Below are 26,630 nucleotides of genomic sequence, written 5' to 3' on the forward strand. Positions count from 1 at the left end.
CTCTGGGACTTACCCGTCAAACTATTGTGACCCAAGTCGAGCTCCCTCTTCTAAACCCAATTGCCCCCTCGTCGACGAGATCGAAAATCCCCCAAATCACCTCAAACACTCCCCTGGAACGAAGAAGAATAGGAAAAAGAATAAACTTGCTGTCACGGTGAGCAAGTTGATGACTTTTTTTATTCAACGACTACGATTAAGAGATAAAAAAATATAAACAATTCAGACTAAGCCGTTGCATTTAATGTTGCGTTTAACGAAATTACCCGTAGCCCTGCTGCCACCCACTCATAAAAAATAATCGGAACCATTGACAGCCAAATTTTGACCTTCCAATGCCAACTCACAAGTAGGTTGATGGTAGGGCTTTGTAGAAGAAGCACAACACCCAAGAGATCCATCTCCCCCACACGTACGCCAACAGCAATCCATATCCTTCCGTGAGTACGGAAGGCAACGGCGGCCTTTAAGTCGCCACCTGTCATGTTTTTTCTAAGTAACCTTTTTTATATTAGGGGTATTTCCGTCAATCCAGTCCTTTTTCATATAAAATCTCCGACGTAAACATTCACTAACACGTGTGGCAACCGCAAAATGTGAAATGTCGGTAGCCGCTGAGTCAACTAAAACCCCATGAGTCAAAGTGACAATTAAAAAATCGTCATCGCACGATTTAATCGCCACCTCCGAATGTTCCTGCTAAAGTGCGCCTTTCTCCCTTCAAAACTCCCACTATATAAACAACTCCATAGACCTATCCTTCGTCACCTCTGCCCCTTCTCTCTAAGAACTCATAAGCTCTTCAGCTCTTCATAAGCTTCTAAAGCTTCACTTCTCTCTTACCCAAAAAAAAAAAAAACCTTTACTTCTCTGCAACAAATGGCGGCAGCTCCCATCCTCGACTCGACCTTCGGTGTTGACAAGCTCACTTACGAGATCTTCTCTATCCTTGAAAACAAGTTCCTCTTCGGTTACGAAGATCAGAAGCTTCTTCACTCTGGAAAACCAGAAATTCCAGTTGAAACACTAAAGTCCGGAAAGAATGCTACCGGAAAGGTCAGAATTCTCTCCATCGACGGCGGTGGTGCCACTGATGGCATCCTAGCTGGAAAATCCCTTGCGCATCTCGAAACCTATCTACGCAAGAAATCCGGCAATGCAGATGCTCGGATCGCCGATTACTTTGACGTGGTTGCTGGCTCCGGTTACGGTGGAATTCTTGCGGCTCTTCTATTCACTCGGGGAAAAGACGGCCGTCCAATGTTTACAGCCGATGAGGCACTGCGATTCATTGTTCAGAATCGTCGGAAAATCAGTCCTTCCTCGCCGGTCGGTGCATTCCGGCGGATTTTCCGATCGTCCAAGGCTGAGAAGCTGTTTCGCCGGACTTTTGGAGAGTCAACGCTAAAGGATACGGTGAAGCCGGTTTTGATTCCATGCTACGATCTCTCAACTCGTGCGCCCTTCCTGTTTTCCCGCGCTGATGCGTTGGAAACTGACAGTTACGATTTCAAGATGTGGGAGGTGTGCATTGCCACCTCGGTAGATCCGACGGTGGTAGGAGCAGTTGAGATGAAGTCGTTGGATCAGAGAACTAGAATCCTGGCCGTCGATGGTGGGGTTGCAATGAATAATCCAACAGCTGCAGCGATCACGCACGTGTTAAATAACAAATACGAGTTTCCGTTCTGTGGTGGTGTAGAGGATTTGCTCGTGGTGTCGCTTGGAAACGGTGAGTCAGATTCCGGCTGCCGGGATCTCACACCGTCGGCGGCGGAGTTCGTTAGGATCGCTGGTGAAGGTGCTTCCGATATGGTGAGTCTCAACTCCCAACTTTCAAATTTCACCCAACAGAACACTTTTTGGCTCAGCTGTACGCTTTGTGTCTTTCCAAATTTTTAAAAGACTGAAAGGACAAAAATGCCCTTGGAATCCTTTCCATTTCCCAACTCAAGTTGAATTATTAGTACCGCTTTAATCTTTAATTAACTCTAATCATGAATGTCTTAACCTAATCATGTTTGTTCTTTTGCTGTTATTCATTAGGTTGACCAATCTGTTTCGATGGCATTCGGTCACGCCCTGACAAATAACTATATTCGAATTCAGGCGTCCGGAATTGATGCCGGAAAGTACCCAAAAACCTTGAAATCGCCGGCAAACGGGGAAGCTATCTTGGGCATTGCAGAAGAGATGTTGAAACAAAAGAATGTTGAGTCTACACTCTTTAGGGGGAAGAAGATCACCCAGAACAGTAATTCAGAGAAGCTTGAGTGGTTTGCAGGAGAGGTAATTAAGGAGCATGAGAGGAGAAAATCAAGTAGTCTCCCTACAGTCATCTTCAAGCAATCATCCCCTAGAACTTCATCTGCTACTGTATCTACTGAATCTTCATATTAGATGTTCCCAGCACTATTTGTCTTCTTCTTCTTCTTCTTCTTCTCTGGAAGGCCTTAATTTGGTTGATCTTGTAGGTGCTTGCCGCTCTTGATGAATCAAAACATGAGGGTCTGGGCTGAGCTAATTACTGTAGGGTTTTAATTAGGTAGAAATAGTGTTGAATATGTAAATGAGATTAGGGGAAAATTTGTTGTAATTAAAGGATTTCAATTCTGAACAGAGTGATCTCTACCTCTTCTATCTTTTCTTCATTGACTCCCAAAGGGTTTCTTTTGTGTTTGGTCTAAGCATCCAGAAATTTCAATTTTTTGCCTAATATGGTGAGGTTTAAAATCTATTAAAAGCATCTACAAACCTTTAAAATTGCTTCTTGGTGCATTTTTTTCTTATTAATAAAACTCCTTTTGGGGGGAAGGAAATACAAATGTAGTGAAAAAAATAATAATAATAAACGACAAGCATACTAGCATATCCCTACCCATATGAGTTGATCCGGATTCCATATTGAGGTCAGATCTACTACCCACATGGGGACGAGTGGGGATAGATCTAAACCCTCCATGGGGGTGTGAGACCCACCTCTAAAGTGTGGGATCCACGCCCCATGGAGGAGTCAGATCTATCCCCATCCATTTCCATGTGGGTAGTTGAAATGAAGGATGATTTAGACAATCTGAAGGGTTGGATACATTTGGTATTCCTGAATTAATCGTCTATATCAAGTCTTCTATCCCTAAAATAATAATAAAAAAATGAAAAAAGAACATTATCCCACGCCAATTAAACATTTACACCCTCTCATGTATTAGCATATTGCCTTGTGTTTTTTGTTATTTATTTATTTTTTTTTAAAGTTTCTTTTTTCACTAGATTGTCCTAGTTTTATTTAACCACTTAGGCAATTCCAATTCGGAAATTTACAGGCAGTATGCATTCCTAGAAATCATACGAAACACAACCTTAATTCAAATGTCCACTATGCAATTCCAAACACTTTCAAAGTACAACTATATAATTCATTTTCTTTAATGACGATTTAGAGTTGAGATATTCAGGGGTCAAGTGCCCGATCGAGATCCATAAAATCTTGAGGTTGAGAAGATGAGATGATTGATCTACGTTAAATAAATAAGGAATCTAGCCAGATGGTTAAGATCCTTAGTGAAAGATTAAGGTTGTGTTGGGTATGATTTCTTAGAATGCATTGTCGTACTACAATGCATTCCAAGAATACATACAAAACATATATACATATAAGTACCTATCCACAAAAATCACATTTATCCAAATTGCCATGGGGCAAATATTGATGTTGTCTCCAGTCTTTCCAGACTAGAAAAACTATCACGTTTTAGAATCCTCTTTTTGCCATATGAAAAACTTTATTTTATTGTAGTTAAACTATGTAGAAGGTGGGTCCTATTTGTGCATGTGTCATTTTAGAATTCCAAGTTGTCATTTGATAAAAAGAAATTGGGGAAGTATTTCACGGGGAAGAGCGCGGATCTTGTGCATGAGTAAGCCAATGGGAGTGTGCACAGAAGCATCAATAGGGGCTGCATTTCTATCGTTCATGGGGGTGGGGTGGTCATTTTGCCACCTTAAGTGTCTGGACAGTCACCACGTCCCCCCCCCCCCCCGAGTTCTTTTTTCCTATAAATTATTAGTCCTAGTAGCTGTTATGTCACAATCTTTTGTTCAAAGAAAAAACTAATTATACAAAAAATACTACACATGACCTGCACGCGGGTGCAAATTCTTCGTAAAAAAAGGAAAAGAGAAGAAAAGAAAAAGCATTTAATGTGCATGGCTATAAAATGTTTTTCTTATGAATGTGACCCATAATGTTCAGTAATTATTAATCAATTAATTTTGCATTTAATTCTCATCTCAATGACTAAGACATATATTGATGTAAATTATGGTCAACAATTTGCTATGTCATGAATTTATTTTATTCATTTAATGGGGATTGGGGAGGGAAGAAAAAGATTTAGAGGGGTAGGGAGGGAAGAAAACAAAAATACCAACTGTCTTCTATACTTTTCATTGAGGAACATTTCTATAATTGTACACTTGCATGGTTACATGGCCACGTGGAAGAGAGACAAAGAAATTTTTGACCATTGGATATATATGGAATGGTTATGGAATGATTTTGAATTGGACATTTATCTAATTTTAGTGACAAATTCAATTTTATATCATCGATTGCATTTTTCACAATTGCGAAGGTTTCATTGATTAATAGTCATTGTAGGGACGGCTACATTGATGCAAATTAATGTCAATAATGATGCACTATAGACCTCGACCTAGACCAAGTTAAATGTCATGAATTTATTTTGTTCATTTAATGCGGACGGAAAAAAAAAAAAAGAGAGGGGGTGGAAGGGAGGAAGGAATCAAAAAAGACCAACAGTCTTTGGTACTATCCATTGAAGAAGAATTTCTTTCACTGTATTTAGATGTGTTGTGTGAAAGAGAAACATAGCAATTTTGATTATTGGATATATATGGAATGTTTTTAGATTGTCCATGAGGCATTTTTCATGGTATTCTTTAACGGCTATTTCTTTTTAATCATTTCAAATGTTTCATTTTTCTATTAGATTCTCAAAGCTTTTGAAAGTTGATGAATTCTTATTTGGGCTCAGACAAGAAAAGGATTTTGGAGTCCAATTTGCAATGTAATAGATATTTAGGTTATTGCGCTAAAGTAGGCACTCTTTAGCACAATAAATATTTTTTTTTATGAGAATTAGAACAATAAATGTTGTTTATGTCTAGTTGTGACCGTCTTCAATGTGAAGAGTTGTTTTGACCATTTTTGACCGTTTGATTAGTAGGGTGGCATTTTAACTCATGACGTGTCAAATCTTATATTAAACTCAATCATAAGGTCTATCATGTATTGGATGATCTCTTTTTATATTAATTATCAACTATCCAAATTTTTTGACAATTGTTAACTTCTGAATTATGTCATGCGACATTTTGCTATTAAATTGAAGTCATACCTACTCAAATAGAGGGTTTTATGGACAACATTGATTGTGACAATATTTTCTTAGGAGCATTTACCATCACTTTGGTCTGTGACAATCCCTCCGCACCCCCCGGAAAAATAATACAACAAAGAACGGTGATGTGTAAAGATTAAAAAAAAATCAAATGGTTATCTAGAAAGGATAAAAAATAATAAATATTAAAGGAAAGAAATAGTTTCTTTTCACGAATGGCGAAAAGAATCGAGGGTTATAATTCTCCCTTATTGTACAAAGCTATACATCGCACTTATTAAGAGTCTTATCCCAACTGTAATGAAAACAAGTTATCTCTTTACCATGGGTGAAGAGAAACTCAATCCATAAAAAAATATATTTATGTGTATTTATTTGTAATTAACCGTAATATCTATTTGATTTATGTGTGTTTGTTTATGGTGACACATTACCGACATATTAAATAAAAGATACCCAAAATTTAGATAGATTGTGCAATCCTTAGGAGGCATAGAATAACAAAATTGCTTCTTGTAAATGCATAATAAATCCACCTAGAATTTATTATCAAGCTAAGATCTTTGATGTAGATTGGCCATGTATCTAATTTAGGAGACAAATGCACTTTTAGATCCTCTATAGCTTTTTTCGTGGTATTCTTTAACTAATATTTCTTTTTAATCATTCCAAAGGTTTCATTTTTCTATTGGATGCTCAAAGTTTTTGAAAATCGGTGAATTTCATTCAGGCTGAAATTTGACATGCGAGCAAAGGATCTTAGAGTCAAGCTATCCACAAAACCATTGCCCTCTAGAGCTATGGATGTTGTTTATGTCTAGTTTTGCTCGCGTTTAATGTGAAAGGCTTATTTAGTATAAATATTTATTTTAAACCTAATATTTATACCAAACTAAATTTATCCACTCTGATTTCTATCTATCTGTGTTTGTACAAGCATGAAAAGTTTTAATGGAAAATTTCAGAATTTGGTAAATAATTACTGGAGCTCACCAATGACATTTATAATGTAAATGGCAGAAGGTAGAAATCACTGATTAAGATTTACAGCATTCGAGAAAATGTAGTTGGATCCCATGGTCAGATTGGAAATGCCATGTTAGAAGAACTTAGACTCCATTCAATGGATCTCACCAACTTAGACTCTCTAGCCCAAACGTTAATGTAACTTTATTGCATTTACTTGGAGATAGTTGAGGTGGGAAGAGAAAGAAACTTATGAAGAATAATTCATGAATTTTTTTTTAATTCTCAATTTAAAAATAGATTGAATGGCCCTTCTCATTAATAATTTATTGAATATTGATTGACAGAGCAGATCCATCAATATGATACTAGCTAGACACTTTAAAAAAAACCAAAAAATTTAACTGACTAGTCTCCATTGAACAACCAAATGAATTCAGTCAAAATCCAACAAACTCGATTGAGTCATCTTGTGATCAATTATGATAGACTATTAGTAATTGGTCCAGCAGTGGCGGGAGCCTCGTGCATTGGATCTGACTACATTTCTTTTAAAGTGTCTCAAATCTCAATTTGAATTTTCTTATGAATTGGATAATCTAATAAACTTCAGTTAATTTTTATAAAAATATAAATATTAATAAAAACAAACGACAAGTCAGACATTGTATTCTTCTTGGGAAAAGGTTGCGCATACCACTAGGGTACCCAACATGTATCATCCTCTCTCCTCCTCCTTTGAAAAAAAAACCCCTTAACTTCTTGTGTCCAACCCTTGTGATTGGTTCATGCTGCTAGCTTACAGAAAGCTAGCAACCCTCTCCTATTCTTCTTATATCATAATAAAATTATTAAATATATTTGTTTTATATCTATCAGTTATGATTATTAAAGGATTATGTTCTAAAATAGATTATCATTTGAGTGGTTCATGGATATATTGTTATTTGAATTTTTTGTCCAATCATTTTCCAATCACCAATAGGTATTTAAATCCATATATATATAAAAAATTTAGTTATATGGTTAAAAATCTAAATAAACAAAAAACATATCACTCTAGATTTTCTACAATTTTCTTAAATCCCTTGATATTTGGTTAAACCATGCAACCCAAAAAAAAAAAAGGTGACCCATTAAATACAAACAGGTAAGAAAATAATTATTAGCTATTTGCAAGTCAAAAAACCCATCATTTTCTCTATTTTGAGTAATATGGCATGTGGGCCTCAAGAAAAATAAAACTCCTATAAGGCCCACTTTGGCTCAAAAAGGAAGGGAATAAGACCTGAGCATCAGAATAGAGTAAAGTCCGATGTCCATATACTAAACCGACAACGTAAATACAGCCACCACTGACACCCACAGATTTCCATGAGATTACGAACTCATGTTACTATGTTTTAAGGTGGTCCATGGGCTTAGGCTTGCTTTGATGTTTAGGTTGTTGTGGTGGGAGTGGGATACCCTACATGGGCCTTTTGGTTTGTAATACCATTTAAAGCCACCGTTTTTTTTTTGAAATTTAAATAGAGTGACTTTTTATTTTTGGTTCAACCTACCGAGGGCCCATAGGGCATTAGGTACCCATGTTGAGGTTCCACTTGAAGAAAATTATTTTATATCGGATGTGAGTAGCATGATGTGAAGATTTGATTTGAGCATCCTATCTCATGGAGGGGAGATTGTTGGATTCTATGCGAAAGCAATTATCGCACATTAGATATGAGTTGTGCGATGTAAAGATTTATAGGAATTTGGGCACTAAACATAGAGACTCGGATATTAATACATAATCCTCAGCCTTTTACTGTCGTAAAATGCAGATTTGGTTCAAATCGGTCAGGATCGATCCAAAAAACCCTAGAATCGGAAAACTAATTGACCAATTCACCAATCCAACTCCCATAGCGACTCAGTTAAGTAATATAAATAATGTAAGTCATTTTCTTCCCCTGGAAATGTTTAAGCACCAAGAGATAACTCAAAAAGGTATGTTGATTATAGTTCATAGTTTTTAGAACCGGATTATATAGAACAAAAACGTGTCGAGGGACCGGCTTTTGGTCCAACCTGGTTCTTCTCCATTAAACCGGAAAACTGCAAAAATAGGGAATGATTCATAATCGAGTGGCTCTTGGTAAAGTTTTCTCTAGTGGGGAGAAAAAAAATTATTCCATGTTGGCGCTTGAGTAATTCAAAGTTAAGGGAAGCGTATCTGTGGGAAAGCATGGCACTTGCACGTGCATGGGCCAATAGAAGCACACGCCAAAACATCAGACGGGCAATCATTTTCTCCATCATGGGGAGGAGGCAGGGCCGTCATTCACTCATTCCTCCTCTCTTGCCTGGGCATGGGCCGTACAGTGCCACACAAGAAACATTTCTCCTTCAAATTATATTAGCTAGAAACCCTACAAATTCAAATTAGAGTCGTTAGACATAAGAATAGAACCATTCCATATTCTTTTTTAAAAGAGGAAAAGCAATTCTTCCTGCTTTGAGCCTTTTTAGCGGTTCTTTTTATTTGAAACGAAGTTCTGGAGATCTTGTGGCAATGGGGAGAGGTTTGACTCGTTAGGGTGGTCCAAAGAGTTGGTTTCGTTTCCGTGGTCCCTGAAAATCAAACTGCAAGTAGTGTGTCACCCTTCATTGGAAAAAGAATCTCTTTCGCAATGATAATTTCATTTGCTTATTAAGTAAGCTTATATTATTGATAGACATTTGTCCAAAAGTAGACGAAATTATATAATTATAAGCACGTGCTCATGGTTGGTGAGGTCTGAAATAGAGAGAAGCTCTTGAACCTTCAATTCTTATTGAAATAGGTAAAGCCTTATTTGGATCTTTTATTTTCTCCAGTTTTCTGTCCGGTCCAGTTCCTTAGTTCCTCTAAAAAGGAGGGGCAGGAATGACCACCCTATTCCTGTCCAAATATTCTGTCCGGATGGGATCCACCACTCCCTATTAGAAGAATTGGGGAACTAAGCTGGACGGAGAATTCGAGGAGATAATTTTCCAGCCTTATCCCAATAAGTCCAAACTATCTATCAAAACATGGCAGTGCAATCAAGGTTCGTAATACCGGGATCGTTCATGATTCATAACAATCCGGATCAGTCAAAATCGTCTTGGATTGACAAAAAATGACTAAAATCCAAGTTTTTTTGGATCGGGTGTTGTATCAGTCATAAAAATATTAAAAAAAAAAAAACAAAACAAGGCATAAAACGGTAATCATTCCCTAATCCTTTTTTTTAGATTGAGCTTACCTTTTCTACGTCCTCAACCTCACCCTCTACTGCTATTATCTAAAAAAGCTGTAGGTTTTGTGGGATGAATCAATGTTTTCATGGAATGAAATCTTCCCGTAATAGATTCCTAATCCAAATGGTAAGATCCCCGCCCCCTTTCATTCACGAATTGGAGGCTAAGTCTCAAAAGACCGGCATGAAAGACTGAAGAACATGAAAATCTAGGTTTTAAAACCCAAACTACCTTAAGTAAATCAATGTTTATATAGAATGAAATATTCCCTTAATCGATTCCCTGGTCAAAACTTAAGATCCCCCATTTTTTCTTGCGGATTTGAAACCCCAAATCCATGAATCACAACTTGAAAGGCTCGGGATGAAGAAATAATATGGGTTTTAAAACCCAAAAAGGGACAATATATCGGATCGGATCGGCCGATCCAAGGAACAATCTAGTACAACCTTGCCATATCAGTCTAATCTCAGGATCAGCCTCGACCGATACCGATCTGATCCGAGATTACGAACCATGGGTGCAGCCCTCCGACATCTCTTGAGAAACCTTGGTCAACTGATGAATGCATATGATTTTTCCATTTCAGTCGACAGTTACAATGAGACCGCATTGTCCAAAAGTCTTTAAGGGGTGATAGACGTAATTGTTTGAAACCATAGGGGTGGTAAATGTAAATTTTCCTCTTGTAATGTGAGTAAAATATTATAGGAAGCTTGTTCTTGGGTACTTGGAGGAAAAAAAATTCAGTGATTTTTATTCACATAGGAGAAAAACTACCTTGATCCTTATGCACACAATAAAGAGTTTTTCATCATGATATCTATCTACATTGAGTTAGATTATTGTTATTAAGAAATTACTTTTGACAAAACTAGAGTATCTAAACATTCTTTGGCAAAGTCCAAAAATCTTGAAAGAACGGGAAATATACTCTTTGGCAATTTCGTCAGTGAATAAGGCACTCTCTAGTTAAATCAACAAAAATAATGAATCAAAAAAGCACTCTTTGGAGAAGTCCAAAAATTCTGAAAGAATGAGAAAAACATTCTTTGGCAATTCATAGCTATAAATAAGGCACATTTTGATCAAATTCACTAGAACAATCATAAATTGGAAAAACTAAAAATTGACACATTTTCTGGCAAAAATCTCGTAGTCCTTATTCACCAAAGAGAGAGACTATTTTGATCCTTGTTCATTTAAAGTCGATCGGAAACACTATCTTAAGAAGTCACATATTAAACATTCTAGGACGACCTTGTTCACTTCATGTGGACAAGGCTGCGGTGATCGGTGTGGGTATTTGATCAAAAACCTAGATCCTCCATACTTAGCCATCTTTTCCTTGTTTTAAATATTTGATTTTTTTTTTTTCCCGTTAAAAGGTCATGTACATTAAAAAGAGAAAAAATTAAAGTACAATAAAAACTGAAAAAAATCAGAAACACCAAACAAGAACTACCAAATGAGAAAAATATTTGACTCTTTCTATAACATTGAATTTATATCGTTCATACATCTTGGAAAAATCTAATCATGCATTGATTTGAGATATAATTTGATTGTTTTGCTTTTTAACAATTTTATATCATATTCTTACCTTTGATTAAATACATATTAATTGTGTTAACAAGGTTGTGACAATTGGTGTGGCTTTTTTATCCAAAACCCAAATCCTCAACGCTTACCCTATCTTTCTTCATTCTAAATATTTAATTATTTTCATAATGTTGGATTTATAGTGTTCATATATTTTTGAAATATCTAATCATAGGTTGATTGGAGATCTAGTTCGATTTTATTTATTTGTTTTATTTTTTTTCCTTTATGCAAAATTTTACCATTTTTTCATCGTTAGTTTAAACCACCTGTTAATTGCGTTGACAAGGCTCTGCCAATTGGTGTGGGTCTTTGATCTAAAACCGTAGATCCTCCATGCTTACCTTATCTTTCTTCGTTTTAAATATTTGACAATTTTCACAACATAGGATTTGAATTGTTCACATGTCTTGGAAAAATCTAATCATGGGTTGATTGGAGATCTGGTTCTATTTTGTTTATTTGTTATATTTTTTTTTCCCCTTAAACCTAGATCCTCCCCCTACATTTCCTTATTGTAAATATTTGACTGTTTTCATAACGTTGGATTTATAATATCCATATATATTAACCGTTTCCTTACTGTTGGTTTTTAACGTATAATCATGATTGTAGATGAATGATGCCTGGCTCCAAGGGCTCCCATTCCAGTGTCCACGGGGTATCTGGTTGCGCTCTGGCAGGGGAGGCAAAAGTGGGGAAGAAAGTATTTTATTCTTCTTATATCAAATAAAATTATGAAATATATATTTGTATTGTATCTATCAATTATGATCATTAGAATAATTATGTTCTAAAATAGATTATGAAGGGAGTAAAATAGCTTTGCTGACTCCCTGACAAGGAAGGCACTATCAATAACATGCACGATAGTTTAACCAATTTTCGATCCATGAATCGTGGACATGTGTTCTATTCCATCCATGTATACTCCACGTTAATCTCAATAAAGTGATCTTTCCACACAAAAAACAGATTATGATTTTCACTGTTTGAGCATATGGCAATGGGCCTCAAGAAAATAAAATTCATCTAAGGCCCACTTTGGGTTGAAAAAGAAGAGATTAAAGACCTGAACATCAGAATAGAGTAATTTGTCAAATCGGATATCCGTATCCCAAAACCGACAACGTAATACCGCCGCCACCGACAAAAACAGATTTCTATGTGATTGCGAACTCTCGTTGCTTTGTTCTAAAGGTGATCCATGGGCTTGGGCTTTTATTTCTGTTTAGGTTGCCGCTCTACATGGGCCTTTTGGTTAGCAAAACAATTTAAAGCCACCATTAAAAAATAAAAATAAAAATCCAACTATACCTTTGACTGATTTTTTTAATAATAATTTATATAAAATGACTTTTTTTGGCTCAACCTATCTATGATCCATAAGTCACTAGGTGGGTGCCCATGCTGGGTTCCATGCAAAAGCAATTATCTCACATCGGATGTGAGTAGTCCGATGTGAAAACTTATAAAGACTTGGACACTTTTTCTCTAATGACTAGTTTTAAGGATAAATCCTACCCAAGTCTCAATAGTCTAAGGAGTTGGCCTGAATGGGGGTGGGTCTCAGGGCTAGTGACAACCAACATTGCTATGTGCGGGAGGGGTGTCTCAGTGTCTGGTGCAAAGGAGTCATGCGATAATACAATGTTCTTTTTCCTACAGATAATATGAACCGGATTATATAACAAAAACATGTCGAGGGATCGGTAAATTGCAAAAATAAGGAATGAATCACAAATGAGGGGCTTGTGATAAATTTCCTCGTTTTGTCTTGAATCTGTAAAAAAAAAAAAAAAAGAAAAATGATCTGAGTTTCTCCAGTTTCAATCAATTTTCATTGAAAATGCAAATCTATAATGGACACTTGGACTGTGTTTCATATGCATTTTTAGAATACAATTCCAAGTCAATAATGCATTTCAAGAAATCATATCAAATGTAGCCTTAGCTTTCCACCCATGAGCTTAAACATCTGGGCTTATCTAACATATATTTGTCATCTCACTTTCTCAATCTTAACATTTTTTGAGTCCTGGGCACCCCACCCCCTAAAGAATTTAACTTTAAATCAGGGTTAAAGAAAATGAACTATACAACTATACGTTGGAAACATTTGGGATCATTAGTGGATGTTTTGAAATTAAGATTGCATTTGGTATGATTTTTGGAATGCATTATCGATGTAGAATCTATTCCCAAAATGCATATCAAATGCAATGGTTGAATAGACGGGGAATCATGTTTCAACCCATTTTGCTTTGGATGAATAAGAATTAAGAAATCTTTCTAAATAAGAAGAAGTAGAAAAAAATTTACAATTAAGAAATCCTGCTTTAAAGTCTCCGGCTTGCATCGTTTGTCATTATCTCATTAATTTTTTTTCTTCATGCTGTTAATGTACTATTTACTATATGTTTTCTCACAAAGGTTTTTGTTTTTAATTTTTTCTCTCCTTTCAACCACGTCAATCATATAGGTGATACCATTTCCTGCACTATCATTGGTATAATTCAAATTTACCAAATTATCACCACAAACTTTGTTGGATTAAAAATGGATTTAAACCAGGAAAACAAACCAAAATGTGTCACTTTGACTTATGAATTGCAAATCTTACATCGACTCTTTCAATTCAGCGTTGGCGCTTGAAGAAATTGAGTTATATTAGAAACACAACAAATTCAAATTAGAGTTGTCAAAGAACCTAGGATGGTGGCTTCAACCACTGGTGTAGGAAAACTTTCTCCAAACAAAAAAATCCTAGAAATGCACTAGTAGTTGAAGAAGTTGGATTCAAAAGATCCACAGGAATATAAGCCAGAGAAACTCCCCAGTCTCCCCCCGAACATGCACTTTTGGGGGTTGCCCCCACAAGCTAACTTATGGCCTATGGGGCATTTTCAGGCAATAGGATTTTAAACGAAATAATTTCATTGAATATTGCTTCTTAGACTTTAAAAGCTAGCTTTTCAACTTATCTAAGTTTAAAGGACATGCCCAACCGGATCTTTATCCCCTTCAATTCCCTGCCCAGCCCAGTTCCTTCAGTGCTGGTAATACAGGGGGCGCAATGCCCATCCTACCCCTGCCCAAACACTCTGCTTAGGTGGGGTCCACCTCCTGTATTACAGGCACTGGGGGGAACTGGGCCAAGCAAGGAACTAGAGGACATAATTTTTCTAGCCATTTTCTTTTGTTTAGAATATTCATAATAGAAGCCCGATGAGCTTGAAAAATCCTTTAACCTTTAGGCATGGTACTTCTCAAGCTCGAGGCAAAAAAGATTTCAAATATATTTTGAATGACATGGGCAAGCTTAGAAGCTTTATTATTACAAGGGTTAGGATTCTCTTGAGGAAACGACATAGAGGAGTACACCAATGAGTTGCACCAAAATGATATTATATCTTGGTGGGCAGCAAGGTCATTTCAAATGCTTAGTATATAGATGGACAAAGAGGTGCTAGCATACCTTATCGGCTTACCCTAACGACTTGGAGAATCTTTTCCATTATTTACACAAGGCAAAAAGAAAGGCTGGTTGATCATGTGCAGCTTGCGCCCAGATACCACCCTGCTTCATACAAAAGGAAAAAGGGTCGGATCCCCCTATTGCCGAGCTGCCCGTACTACATCGTTCACCCCAGACACACACAAGGTGGCGAAAAGACCACCTTACCCTTATCGAGCGCCTTGCCAGAGTGGGGGTAAGGTGATCTTTTCCGCTTTACTATGTGTGAGATGCACAGAAGTAGAGGCAGCTCGGAAGTAGGGATCCACATCCAAGGAAAAATCCCCCATATCCATGCTCCCTACCTGTCCTCTTATCGGCCCCCACGCAGGTTTAGGAGCCACACAATTGGCTAAGTTTTTTTTGCTAAGATCTGGGAATTTTACATGTGACTAGAATGGCAGGTGTGGTCCGTGTGGAGCTCCATATTAAAATGGTTCTGATCCAACGGTTTTAAGCCGAGGTAACAACTGTTTCTATCTTCCTTGGGAGCATAATATTTCCCATTTATGTACAAAGGCTAAAACCCTTCTTCTCTCCTTAAACCCCCGGCTGTTCTCCGCCCACTTGACCACTTCGCCTCTTCTTCCCTTCTCCTCAGAACCCCAATTCAGTTCTCGGGGGTTCTCTATCAGTAAACTCCGTTAAATCTCATATCTCTTTGGCTCTTAGGGCCTTTACTGTTACTGTATTGAGTTTTAGAGATTACAAACACATTACACAAGATGAATCACCTGTTCAGGAAGTCAGCTTCGATTGCTTCCTTGGCATCAAAGCAGACTCGAATTGCTTTGATCTCAGTGGGGTCATTTCGTTTTGCTCCAGATGCAATAGCTACTGAAACTATTAAAGACGCTGTGCTTAGTGGTGGATTTCTTTCATCTTCGTGTTGTGAGTTTCGGGCGAAGCTTGGGTTTGGTTTGGGCGTCAGAGATTTTCATCTTTCGACTGTTCCGTTGGAATTTAGAGCTTCAATAGCTGCAAGAGCGGAGTATGCGGTTGATGATTACTATGATGAGGAGAAGTCTTCGGGGACGGTCGGTGGTGAGAACGAGGAGGGGCTTGAGATTGCGAAGCTGGGGATTGCTCCTGAGATTGTTTCTTCTCTCGCAAGGAGAGGAATCACTAAGCTTTTCCCAATTCAGGTATCATTTTCAAATGCACTGCTCTGCTGCTGCTGCTTTGGTTTAGAATTATAGGACCTAAGATTCAACACACTCAACTGAAATTTTGAAAGACGAAGGGAAACAAGTGTTTCTCATAGTCTTAATTTGTCATTTTTTTCCATTTCCCTACCTTACAAATTGTGAAGGTTTTCCATTTGTCCTTTGTTTTGATTCTCTCTTCCCCCCCCCCCCCCTCTGTATCAGCGACCAATGTGCTTAATCTCTCTGTAGAAATATCATCTTGAAATGGTTGAACCTGCTGTTGGAAAACATGGGCAACTTGCAGTTTGCAACATGCTTATATTCTGTAGGAGGATTTCAATTGATCACTTTGAATTTGAGTATATATGTTGATGATACCCCATGAAACTAAATGGGACTCCAGTTAATCAGGGGTGTTCAGGGAACCAAATCTCAGACTTCCTCTGTTTTCATGTAGAGTAGCACTTTACTTTAACTTTGTTTACAGTGGTCCTTTCTAAGCATGCCTATTGCATGCTATACAATAAACATCACCAAAATGGGCGCTATACTTCGGTTATCGTTTATTCATTGAGGAACCATCCCCCACATTGTCTAATAAATCCTAGATACTAATTGATCCCCCTCATTGTCTAATGAACCCTAGATACTTATTTACCTACATGTTTCTCTTGATTTTAAAAAATTGGTTCTATTACCTGACCCATAATACCATTGCAGCTCTATTTATTTATTTAATTCTCCTGACCTTTTTTGTCTAGAGAGCTGTGTTGGAACCAGCAATGCAAGGCCGTGACATGATTGGCCGGGCTAGAACAGGAACAGGGAAGACTCTCGCTTTTGGGATTCCCATTATGGATAGAATAATTCAGTTCAATGCTAAGCATGGGTATGTTGCCTTCTGCCACATTAAGTCATTTATTCCACAAATTTTAAGTATACTGGTACGGTAAATTAGGTTTTTTGTTGGCAGAGAAGTATGCTTAATTTGAGTTGTGATGTTTCCTCTCCTCTTTATACATTAAGAAATTTTCTGTCATCTATTCAGTCGTGGGAGAAATCCTTTGGCCTTGGTATTGGCTCCAACAAGAGAGCTTGCTCGGCAAGTTGAGAAGGAATTCCGTGAATCTGCCCCTAATTTGGATACACTTTGTGTTTATGGAGGTGTGCCAATATCGCAGCAAATGAACACTCTTGATTATGGAGTTGATGTTGTTGTTGGCACACCTGGTCGCATTATTGATCTGCTTAAGAGAGGTGCCTTAGTTTTGTCTGAGGTTCAGTTTGTCATTCTCGATGAGGCAGATCAAATGCTTGCCGTGGGCTTTGATGAAGATGTTGAAGAAATATTAAAGACGTTACCTCAGAAGCGTCACAGCATGATGTTCTCTGCCACAATGCCAAGTTGGATAAGAAAGCTCACCCAAAAGTATCTAAATGATCCATTAACTATTGATCTTGTGAGTATGCATTTTACTTTGGTTCATGTTCAGTTGATAAATCATGAAAGTATCATAAAGCTGAATCTCTTGGGAAATGTTTAGTGGGAGCTTGGATTTATATCTTGAAGTATGGATGTAGTTGACCATGTTTTGTTCGAACTAGAGACACTGAATCTTTATTCTGTTGCATGAAATGGCGTAATGAGATAGCTTGCTTTGTTCGTTTTGTATTTGTCTTTTTTTTGGGGGTGGGGGGGGGGGGTGGGGGGGTGGGGGGGAAGGACCCTGTGTTGGGGGAACGATGTCTTGTATTCTGTCGCTTGGTTTGTGGGTTGATTCCAAAGGGCCTTTTTTTTTGGTAGAATTCCAAAGGGCCGTTAAGAGGCCATAGGCTCTGAAGAACAAATTTTGAGGGCTATTTTTCAGTAAATTTCCAGTATAGGGCTTCGTTATAAATATGTAGCAAGTGTTCTTTCTCTGTAATACAATCTGAGGACGAACGGCTGTATACCTATTCTCCATTGATAGTGAAACAGATCTCATCTTACTGTGGATGTAGGCAATCTTGCCAAACCACATAAATCCTTGTGTTCGTTTGTGTGATTCTTGTTTGCGATTTCCATTCTTTTCTGCATCGTTTTAGGTTCGTTTTCAACAGCCTGAAGGGCACAAAATATGGAAATGCTCATGTATTTCTTTTTGGGGTGTGAAATTTTATCTGTTGCAAGTTTCTTTACCACTTTGATTGCAAACCTCTTTTGTATGAACCATGTGATTTCTTTTGCAGGTTGGAGATTCTGATCAGAAGTTGGCAGAAGGGATTACTCTATATTCAATTGCATCAGACATGTATGGGAAGGCATCAATTATTGGTCCTCTGATAACTGTATGACTCCAGAATTTCCACTTGCTTTGCATCCTTTTCCTGCTTTTTTATTTTCTTGAAGCAGCAGCATTCTTGCCTTGGAATCATCATGCAAGCTTGCATGCTAACCTAGTTCCTGTAACTGAATTACTATATTGAATTACTTAACTTCCCCTCCAATGAACCCCAAGGAGTACTATGCGAGTCTTCAGTTTAAATTAGTCTCTCTCTCTTTCGCTCTCTCTCTCTCTCTCTTTCTCACTTGGTGGCAATCTCATTCTTTTTAGGAGCATGCAAAAGGGGGAAAATGTATTGTTTTCACACAAACTAAACGTGATGCTGATCGCTTGGCATATTCTATGGGCCGCAGTTTTAGATGTGAAGCTTTGCATGGGGATATCTCACAAAATCAGAGGGAAAGGACACTTGCAGGCTTTCGGGATGGGAGCTTTAATATCTTAGTTGCCACCGATGTGGCTGCCCGTGGACTTGATATACCTAATGTTGATCTGGTAAGAGGTTTCCTCATTCTGGCTTTTAAAAACATTGAATTAACAGCTTGGTTCTGTAGTTTATGTATGATATTGTTGTCATTATGGCATTCAAGTTTCCTTGTATAGTTTGGAGGAAGATAACCCAGGCCATAACCTTTGTTACCATACAATTCTTGTTCCCAAGACATACACCAAATGATCTCTTAATATCCTTTATGATGTAGATAAACTATGCTGGAAGCAGTATAGCCGCAAGAAGAAGAAAATTCAGGCCCTTCAGTAGGCCACAATTCTTCAACTGAACCTATTTTGGTTCAGGCCAAACCAGCCTTGGTCTGGGTGTTTGCTGGTTCGCCCAAAACCAGAATCGTGAGGGTTATTTTGTAGTACTATTATTAGTTAGCCTAGTTACTAATTTGGATACTTAGTAGTCAATCTTTAGTTTGTAATTTTATTTGTTCTATTTCCTTGATGTAGAAGGCATAAGTACATGTGTGGGCCTATTTTAGTTCTTTCTATTTTGTCGCTTTCCTTTCTAGAGGTGTACTACAATCCTCTTTATATTGTAAGTGGGCTTTAGAGCCTTTCTCACAATTTTGATAGTGAATAAATATTGGTCTTGTGCCTTTGTTTTTGCTGTGAGATGCAGCTGTGTGGTGAGATGCCCTATTGGTTAGTGGAATACTGTCCAAGTGATGCAGATTCATGGCTGAACCGGCTTGACCCTTCTAGCAATCTAGACTGAGATGAACTGTCCAATTGGGTTTTTTATTCAGTAGGATATTATAGTTATTTCTTTATTTAAATTTATTATTGGGATTTTATCTTGTAATCTGTTACTTTGAATGGGCTACTTAGTGGTAGAGTTCTTTCCATGTTTTATTTTTAGAGTTTTATTTCAATTTTGAGTCCAAGTTAGAGTCTAACTTGTGTTTTAGTCTTGGTTAAGGATTAGCATTATTTGGTCTAGTTAGGAATTTTTCTTTCTCTTAAAACCTTGCTGGATTTAATAGGGGTTGGTAGTGCGACTTGATATCCGAAGTATTATATACTCATTGGACCTCTTACAGAAGAGATCCCTTCTTTGAAGTGGCTCCTCCTTACCACTGGTTTTCTGTTTGTGTTGTGAGGTTGAAGAAGACTCCTTCATCCCACGAGTCTTTAGTCTTTTTTTTGTTAATTTTATTCCTTGAGTTTCCAAAATACCCCCCCTTTTCCTTACTTTAGTCTCTGTTAGATTGACTTCTTTAATTTACAGAATCGCCATTCACTCACTATTTGAGTTGTGTAGTATTCTGGTGGGTCCATAAGCGATCCAAACCTGATTATTGGAACCTCGGATGCATCACCAAGGCCATAGGGGAGAGGCCTTGATCATATCCCCTTCTTCCCTTGTTCTTTTACCATATCTCTTGCAACCTTATTCCTCTTCTGAAGCTATTCAAGACCTATTTTTGGAGCTGTGTTCACTGTCCTGCTGTACCATCGTGGTGGAGTTGCTGTTGGTGATATCAATGTCCATTGAAATCATCACTACCTCTTGCATACCCTGCGGCATCTTCTCTTGGAGTTCCATTGCAGAAGTCTTCTCTTCCATATATCTACCAGTCTGCTCAGCAGATCCTTGTAGTGTTTTGAAGAGCTCATCAATTGTTGGAGACCTTCCATCAATCAGAAATTAAGCCCCATCTAATGGTTAGTTCTGCGACCAGTAAGTTACTAAATCTGAACCTACTTACTAATTTCATGCCTATGTTTCTATCTCTGAATCTTACCATCAGTTTGATGATATATTTGGGGAGATATATCCAGCCATCAATCCTTACCTCTGGTTCTAATGTGGTATTGATCTGTCCAGCAGTTTGTTAGATCTTGGTTGTTGATAAATCTGAGACCTACTTTCTATTTTTGTTCTCTCCATTTTAGCATCCTGTATCTCCATAGTGGACCAGAATTTGGGCTTGATCCAAGCCTTGGTTCTTTAGTCATCGACCCCCTTTCTTTTGCATGAATTGTACCCTACAGTTCTATTTGTGGGTGCGGTGTAAGTGTGTAACTACTTGCTGTTAAGTTGAGTTTAGCCCTATCACTTGATGGTGATGCGCAGTGGTGCTTCATGTTTAGAAACAATGTTAATCCAGTCTGTATATAGGGATTTTCTTTTATGATATTATTTCTTATCTATTCTCTCTATTTAAAATTTTTTTTTGGGGGGGGGGAATGAATCTTCTCTATACTCTCATGTTTAATCTCTGGTAGTTTGTATTGTCATAACCAGGATGCATCTTTGAATTGGATTTAGGTGAACATTGAGGCCTCTGAGAAGCCTTTGAGTTTTCCCTGTACAGGTTTTAGTAGTTGGTTACAGGTTCCTTAGCCCACAATAGCCATCTTCTGCAAGAAAGTAGTCATTTTTGCAAGGAACAATGACATGAAATTCCAATTCTGAAGGTGAAATTTAGAAATCTAAGGGGCGGGAGGATACTGACTGCTTATTTGCTTGGTTTAAAATCCTATACTTCGTGTGACTGGTTTTTGTTGCTTGTTAAATGTGTGAGATTCTTATTCCCAGGAAGGTGTTTGCTACCTGTACCACTGTTTCATGTCTGTGACAGATGTATATTAGTATTTTCATCTTTTAGGCATACACAGATGAGATAAAAACTACTTGCTTTAAATGTAGTTGCAGCCATAAGAAGATGTATAGCATCATTCGATACATTTATCTTATGGAAGCATGCTTACATTTCTTTGCCATAGTGGTACATAATTTGGAGCATTTGCTTTTGGGACTTCTTGGCCACTACCCAGTAAATTTCCTTGACCAAAATCTTGAGATGTTTACAGTATATTGCTGACTCCATAGCAGTCACAGCATCTAGGCGACCCAAAGCGTGGAAGGGGCATGGACGCAAGGCGACACCAACAAAGAGACCAAGGCATCCAAGGTGCCTGGATGCCTAAGCAATGACAACTATGACTTGCTCTTTCAATGTCGTTTGCTGTGTGGACCAAGAGGTGCCATGGTTGAGAACTTTTGGTATGGTTGGCATCATGCAATTGAAGGCTTTGAAGGATCTCTCCAAGATAGTTCCTTCCCTTTAGTGGAGGAAAGCTAATTGGGAGGCTGACTTATTGCTCTTTTTAAATGGTCAACTGACTTCCTGATGTGTTATCTGAGGGCTATGAAAGCAAAAGTGAAACATTCAAGCATAGTTCCTACCTTTTGTTTGTTTACAGCTGCTATTTTCCCTTTCTTTCTCTTGTCTGACTACTTAGTATGGTTTGTTGGTGCAAATTTTTTTTTGGGAAGACTAGTTGAAGGCTATTATTGTTTTCGGAATCTGTTTCTCCATTGACTTCCCTAATCACCCCCACCTCTCTCTCTCTCTCTCTCTCTCTATATATATATATATATATATATATGGGGCTGCCGTGAAAACTCATCAGAAATGTGTTGGTTCTTCTCTAAGTACCACACGCATGGAAATTTGACTGAAGTTGCTGAAAGGAATGAATTGGCAAAAAAATGAAACTTCTTTTCTCTTTGAGGGTAGAGGCCACTGCAACCTGAATGCCCCAACAAAGTAGCCAGATATGTTGAATTGTTTGTCAATGTGACTATAGGTGGTTAACTAATTCCTTTTGCATATGAAAAGTTTTTTCCTTCTAATAAAAGGTAGGGTGACTGCTTAATATTGTTGTATTCTTTTATGATAGTATGTGAAGAACAATCAAACCAAATATATTTTTTAATTTTGCCACCAATTCGTCTATCTGAAGGCATCTATGTATGTGTATCTCATCCTCATATTCTTTGAATGTCTTATCTGAATTTTATGCATGCTTTAATTTAGGTGGGCTTATGTGATGCATTATTTATCTTGCATTCTCATTTTATGCATAAAATTTTACTTCATTTACCGCTATGCGAAATACTTAAGTATTTCTTGTTGTTCTGCTATGTATTTTCATCTGTTTTCCAACTTGACTTTTTTTATGTTCAGGTGATACATTATGAGCTTCCAAGTACTTCCGAGATCTTCGTTCATAGGTCTGGCCGAACTGGACGTGCTGGAAAGAAGGGAAGTGCTATTCTGATTTATACAGATCAGCAGCTGCGAGCTGTCAAAATGATAGAGCGGGATGTGGGATCCAAGTTTACAGAGGTTTACGTCAATCTCCATCTTCATGCATCCAAACACACACAAACAATACCTTCAGAGAACCTGTGTGATCATAATCCATGACCTTTTCCTATGTTACTGTCTCTGGATGAGCAGTAGTTTTAAAAACACCTTAATGAATTCTTTCCATTTGGGGGGGGGGGGGGGTGACAGTGCATTGTAATGGATTTGTGTGTGGTTACCTGGTAAGTTATGTGGTGGTCCCTTAATGTGTGTCAATCTCCATCTTCGTGCACCCAAACAACACAAGCAATTTTACTATTTCCTACCACTGGATATATAGTAGCCCAATTCAACTGTTGGGTCCGATTTGTTGGACTTTCTCCTTGTTATATAAGCCTTCATACCATTTTAAGAAACATTTTCTTTTCAAACATTTTTTTGAAGCTTTATTCTGCCACGTGGTAAGTGCATTTGGACTGAAATTTTTTCTAGCTAATTGGGACCCTTTTTTAAGTGCTATCTAAGCTGCTACATGTGGAAAGAGGGCCACTGCCATTTTTCCTATGCAAAAAAAAAATACTTGAAAGAAAACGGGACTATATAGATGCTATTGCGATTGCTACTACCTACACACACACACACACACAAGCCTACACATTCACATCTGCATAAATATGCTTTTTGTTTCTTGTAAGAGACTGATTACCTTATCACTTGTCCTCAGCTTCCCAGGATTGCTGTTGAGTCTGGGGACAGGGTTATGTCTAGTGAGATGGGTGGTGGTGGTGGTCAGTTTGGCTCTTATGGAAGTACAGGAAGTGGTCGATTCAGGGATTCTGGTTTCAGCCGTCCTGGCGGTTATGGTGGTTCTGGATTTGGCCGTTCCGGTAGCTTTGGTGGTCCATCATCAGGACGTATGGGTGGTTATGGTGAGTCCGGGTCTAGTCGTTTGGGATCCTTTGGTGGATCAGGCTCGGGTCAATCTGGTGGTGGATTTGGTAGTTATGGATCAAGTCGTTCTTGCGAATTTGGTGGTTCTGGAATTGGCGGTTCAGGTGGCTTTGGAAACTTTGGTGGTTCAGATGGATCAGGCTCGGTTCAATCTGGTGGTGGAATTGGTAGTTATGGATCAAGTCGTTCTCGCGAATTTGGTGGTTCTGGAATTGGCGGTTCAGGTGGCTTTGGAAACTTTGGTGGTTCAGATCATTCCAGTGCTTATGGTGTGTCAGGTTGCTCCAGTGGTTTTGGGGATTCTAGTTCTGGTCGTTCAAGTGGTTATGGGGATTCTAGCTCGAGTCACTCAAGTGGTTTTGGGAATTCTGGTTCAAGTCGATTTGGTGGATCCAGTTCTAGCTCTTTTGATGGCTTGAGCGATGGTAGTCTTGATGATGCCAGGAGGTCTGGGAGGACTTCATTTTAACTTCTTTGGATGTAAGTTCTCTCTTGCTTCTTACACAAGATGGTGAATATAGGGTTTTAAATTTTCTGCTTGTTTGGTTCTTTTTATTTATTTCTTTTTTTGGGTGGGGTGCGGGGTTTAAATGCAGTAATAGTACCCCACCCCCCATCCTACATAAAACCATTTTCCTGTTCTACTGTTACTTCCGCCTTGGTTGTATCTATTTTCTTTACTTCTTTGTGGGTTCTTAGAAAACAGCTATATGGTTTTAGGATTACTTAGTTTCCTGTTTGAAGACTAATAAAAATTACATTGCATGCAAGCCTTATCCAGCTGCATGTCTCGTGGCACCAAGAGATATGCATGCAATATAGTAGTTGCACCAACATCGTGACATCTTGGTAAACCTGATGCTCTAGATAGTTGACCACTTGACCATCAAATTTTCCATTGTGGTGGTGGAACTGGTACTAATGTTAAATGGCATCTAGGTGATATGATTTTAATGTAGGAGTTCCAATGTGTTGAAGATCTCATAATGGCAAAAGAAAGCACACCATAAACACGCCCCCCCCCCCTTTTCCTCTTTAAAAAAAAAAAAAGAGACTATCAACAATTCCTTGATACATTAATAGCCTATTATTTAGTCTTGTGCCAAATATTCGTGTGTGCTAATGAATCAATCTACTACACTTTTTTGATGGGCAAATGAAATTTGGATGGTATCCACTGAGCATCCAAATGCTGACTGATTGCTCCTTGGCCTAGCAGATGACTTTTTGCTGGGACCCATCCACTGTTGCGTCCTAACCTCCATCCACCACATGGCATTAGGTCATATTTCCTCATTTGAATTTATTCTTCTTTTGGTGCAAGTAGTATAGGTTGTTGCATTTGATTTTCTGTGATCACACTTGACCTGAATGAATGACAATTGGAAAATGTTGTGAATAACATTGAGAATGTAGGGTTCTTAGATGGACATTACTGTGTGTCTATGATTTCTGTTTTAAACAACTGAGCTGCATTGTATTACTAAACTTCTATTGGAGGATTATAAACTGTTTGGTTTTCGTGATACAGTTCTTATGATGGCCATGGGTTGAAAGAAGGATTCGAACAAGGAGCAATGGTGTAGCATCAAGATTTGGTGAAGAATTGGCCATGGGTTGGATTACGCATGCAATTGAAGGGAATTAAATGACTAGTTTATGGTTAAGTGTAAGCTTTACAGTTTACTGCTAATATTAGATCCTTACATAGAAGAGAAATCATTCTTATATTCTATTTCAAATCCTAAATTCCATCTTTTTATCTTACTTTTTAAAACTAATTTTGGTTACTAAGTGAGATAAAAACATAGATGTTGGTGGACAGATTAAAAAGCGTATAACGCAACAGTTATCCTCATTCGTGTCAATAAAAATAGCCCCAAAGTTGAGAGAAAAAGAGAAGCCCCAAATCATGGACAGGAGGCAGTACTCAGCCCTTCCCTTCCCTTTTGGAACCCTTTATCTTTCTGCTGCTCCTTATCCATAATCTATTTTATAATTAATTAGGGAAAAAGAAAGCTACCTGGTCGCGTGATCTGCGTGGTTCTTGTACCTAGACACAGAAATGTGCAAAAGTAATGTGCTGCCCCCATTGGAAGGCGGAAGCCCACTTGTACAGTCTCTAGAGGCCCAGGCAGCGATCTCTTTCCCAATAAATTATTATGTTTTATTTTTACTCCTGAAGTTCGCTTTTTCAGGTTTTGATTCTCTCTCGTGTTATTATTTAAAGCTGAGGAGTTGTACACAAGAATAGCTATTGAATATGGTTGTGTTTGTGGTGATGGTAAGGATCTTGGATGGTTGTAGTAAGATATTGTTATGGATTCTTGTCTTCACAGGGAGACATCTCGATTTCAGGTATGTCATGTACAAACAAGTTGGATGAATCGTCATACCCCTTGCCATGTCTCTACCATCATCAACCTTTTGAAGGCTTACCATCCCCAACCCCTCCCCCCTCCACACAAAGAAGTTCCCCCATTTGCGTATATGCCCTCCTCCTTGTGGAGCTCACAGGGTGGGCCGGGCTGGGCCATCTGCCATGCTCATCGTCTACAACAGTGGCAAGTTGAACAGGCCTGCCCTAAACTAAGACCAAGTCCAATGAGTCCAAATCATGAAGGCCTTGGGGAACTATGAGCAACATGTTGGTTGTGTCTCAGTGCAGTCCCTAACAATAATCTCCCCCTACTTTGGGGGGGGGGGGGTGTGTTGGAAAAGTTGCAGGTGTTCTATGATTGAATTATTCAAACATTCCAACTAGTCATTAGTCTATGCAAGTGGCCTCAACAGATGGATAATTAGTGGAATTCAACATGTTATTT

At 38.2% G+C, this 26,630-nt stretch overlaps 2 protein-coding genes and 1 long non-coding RNA gene across 12 annotated transcripts; 2 read left to right on the plus strand and 1 right to left on the minus strand.

The window, feature by feature from the left end:
• Positions 1-786: 786 nt before the first annotated feature.
• LOC122649806 (patatin-like protein 6) lies at positions 787-2,638 on the plus strand. Its single transcript, XM_043843045.1, has 4 exons — positions 787-830; positions 865-1,815; positions 2,047-2,409; positions 2,453-2,638. Exons 2-3 carry the CDS (start codon positions 880-882, stop codon positions 2,398-2,400), a joined length of 1,290 nt encoding a protein of 429 aa, XP_043698980.1. The 5' UTR covers positions 787-830; positions 865-879; the 3' UTR covers positions 2,401-2,409; positions 2,453-2,638.
• A 6,762-nt stretch (positions 2,639-9,400) lies between these two features.
• On the minus strand, positions 9,401-20,627 carry LOC122651350. The gene is made up of 3 exons (XR_006331441.1): positions 20,434-20,627; positions 19,013-19,016; positions 9,401-9,412 (listed from the first exon to the last, which is right to left on the minus strand). It is a non-coding gene; the product is annotated as an uncharacterized LOC122651350 (long non-coding RNA).
• On the plus strand, positions 15,383-25,473 carry LOC122651347 (DEAD-box ATP-dependent RNA helicase 53, mitochondrial-like). 10 transcript variants are annotated; one of them, XR_006331440.1, is made up of 10 exons: positions 15,383-15,920; positions 16,685-16,812; positions 16,972-17,383; positions 18,153-18,251; positions 18,518-18,742; positions 22,732-22,893; positions 23,579-23,900; positions 23,988-24,285; positions 25,025-25,087; positions 25,337-25,472. XR_006331440.1 is itself a non-coding variant. In XM_043844707.1 (10 exons), exons 1-9 carry the CDS (start codon positions 15,501-15,503, stop codon positions 24,272-24,274), a joined length of 1,989 nt encoding a protein of 662 aa, XP_043700642.1. In that variant the 5' UTR covers positions 15,383-15,500; the 3' UTR covers positions 24,275-24,285; positions 25,337-25,473. The 10 variants fall into 10 exon arrangements, 9 of the variants coding, with proteins under 9 accessions (XP_043700642.1, XP_043700644.1, XP_043700646.1 ...); XM_043844707.1 differs by lacking the exon at positions 25,025-25,087 and having other exon boundaries at positions 23,988-24,095; positions 24,162-24,285; positions 25,337-25,473; XM_043844709.1 differs by lacking the exon at positions 25,025-25,087 and having other exon boundaries at positions 23,579-23,909; positions 24,030-24,095; positions 24,162-24,285.
• The last annotated feature ends 1,157 nt before the right edge of the window (positions 25,474-26,630 follow it).

Source organism: Telopea speciosissima, chromosome 2 (assembly GCF_018873765.1).
Source record: "Telopea speciosissima isolate NSW1024214 ecotype Mountain lineage chromosome 2, Tspe_v1, whole genome shotgun sequence".
Classification (NCBI taxonomy): domain Eukaryota; kingdom Viridiplantae; phylum Streptophyta; class Magnoliopsida; order Proteales; family Proteaceae; genus Telopea; species Telopea speciosissima.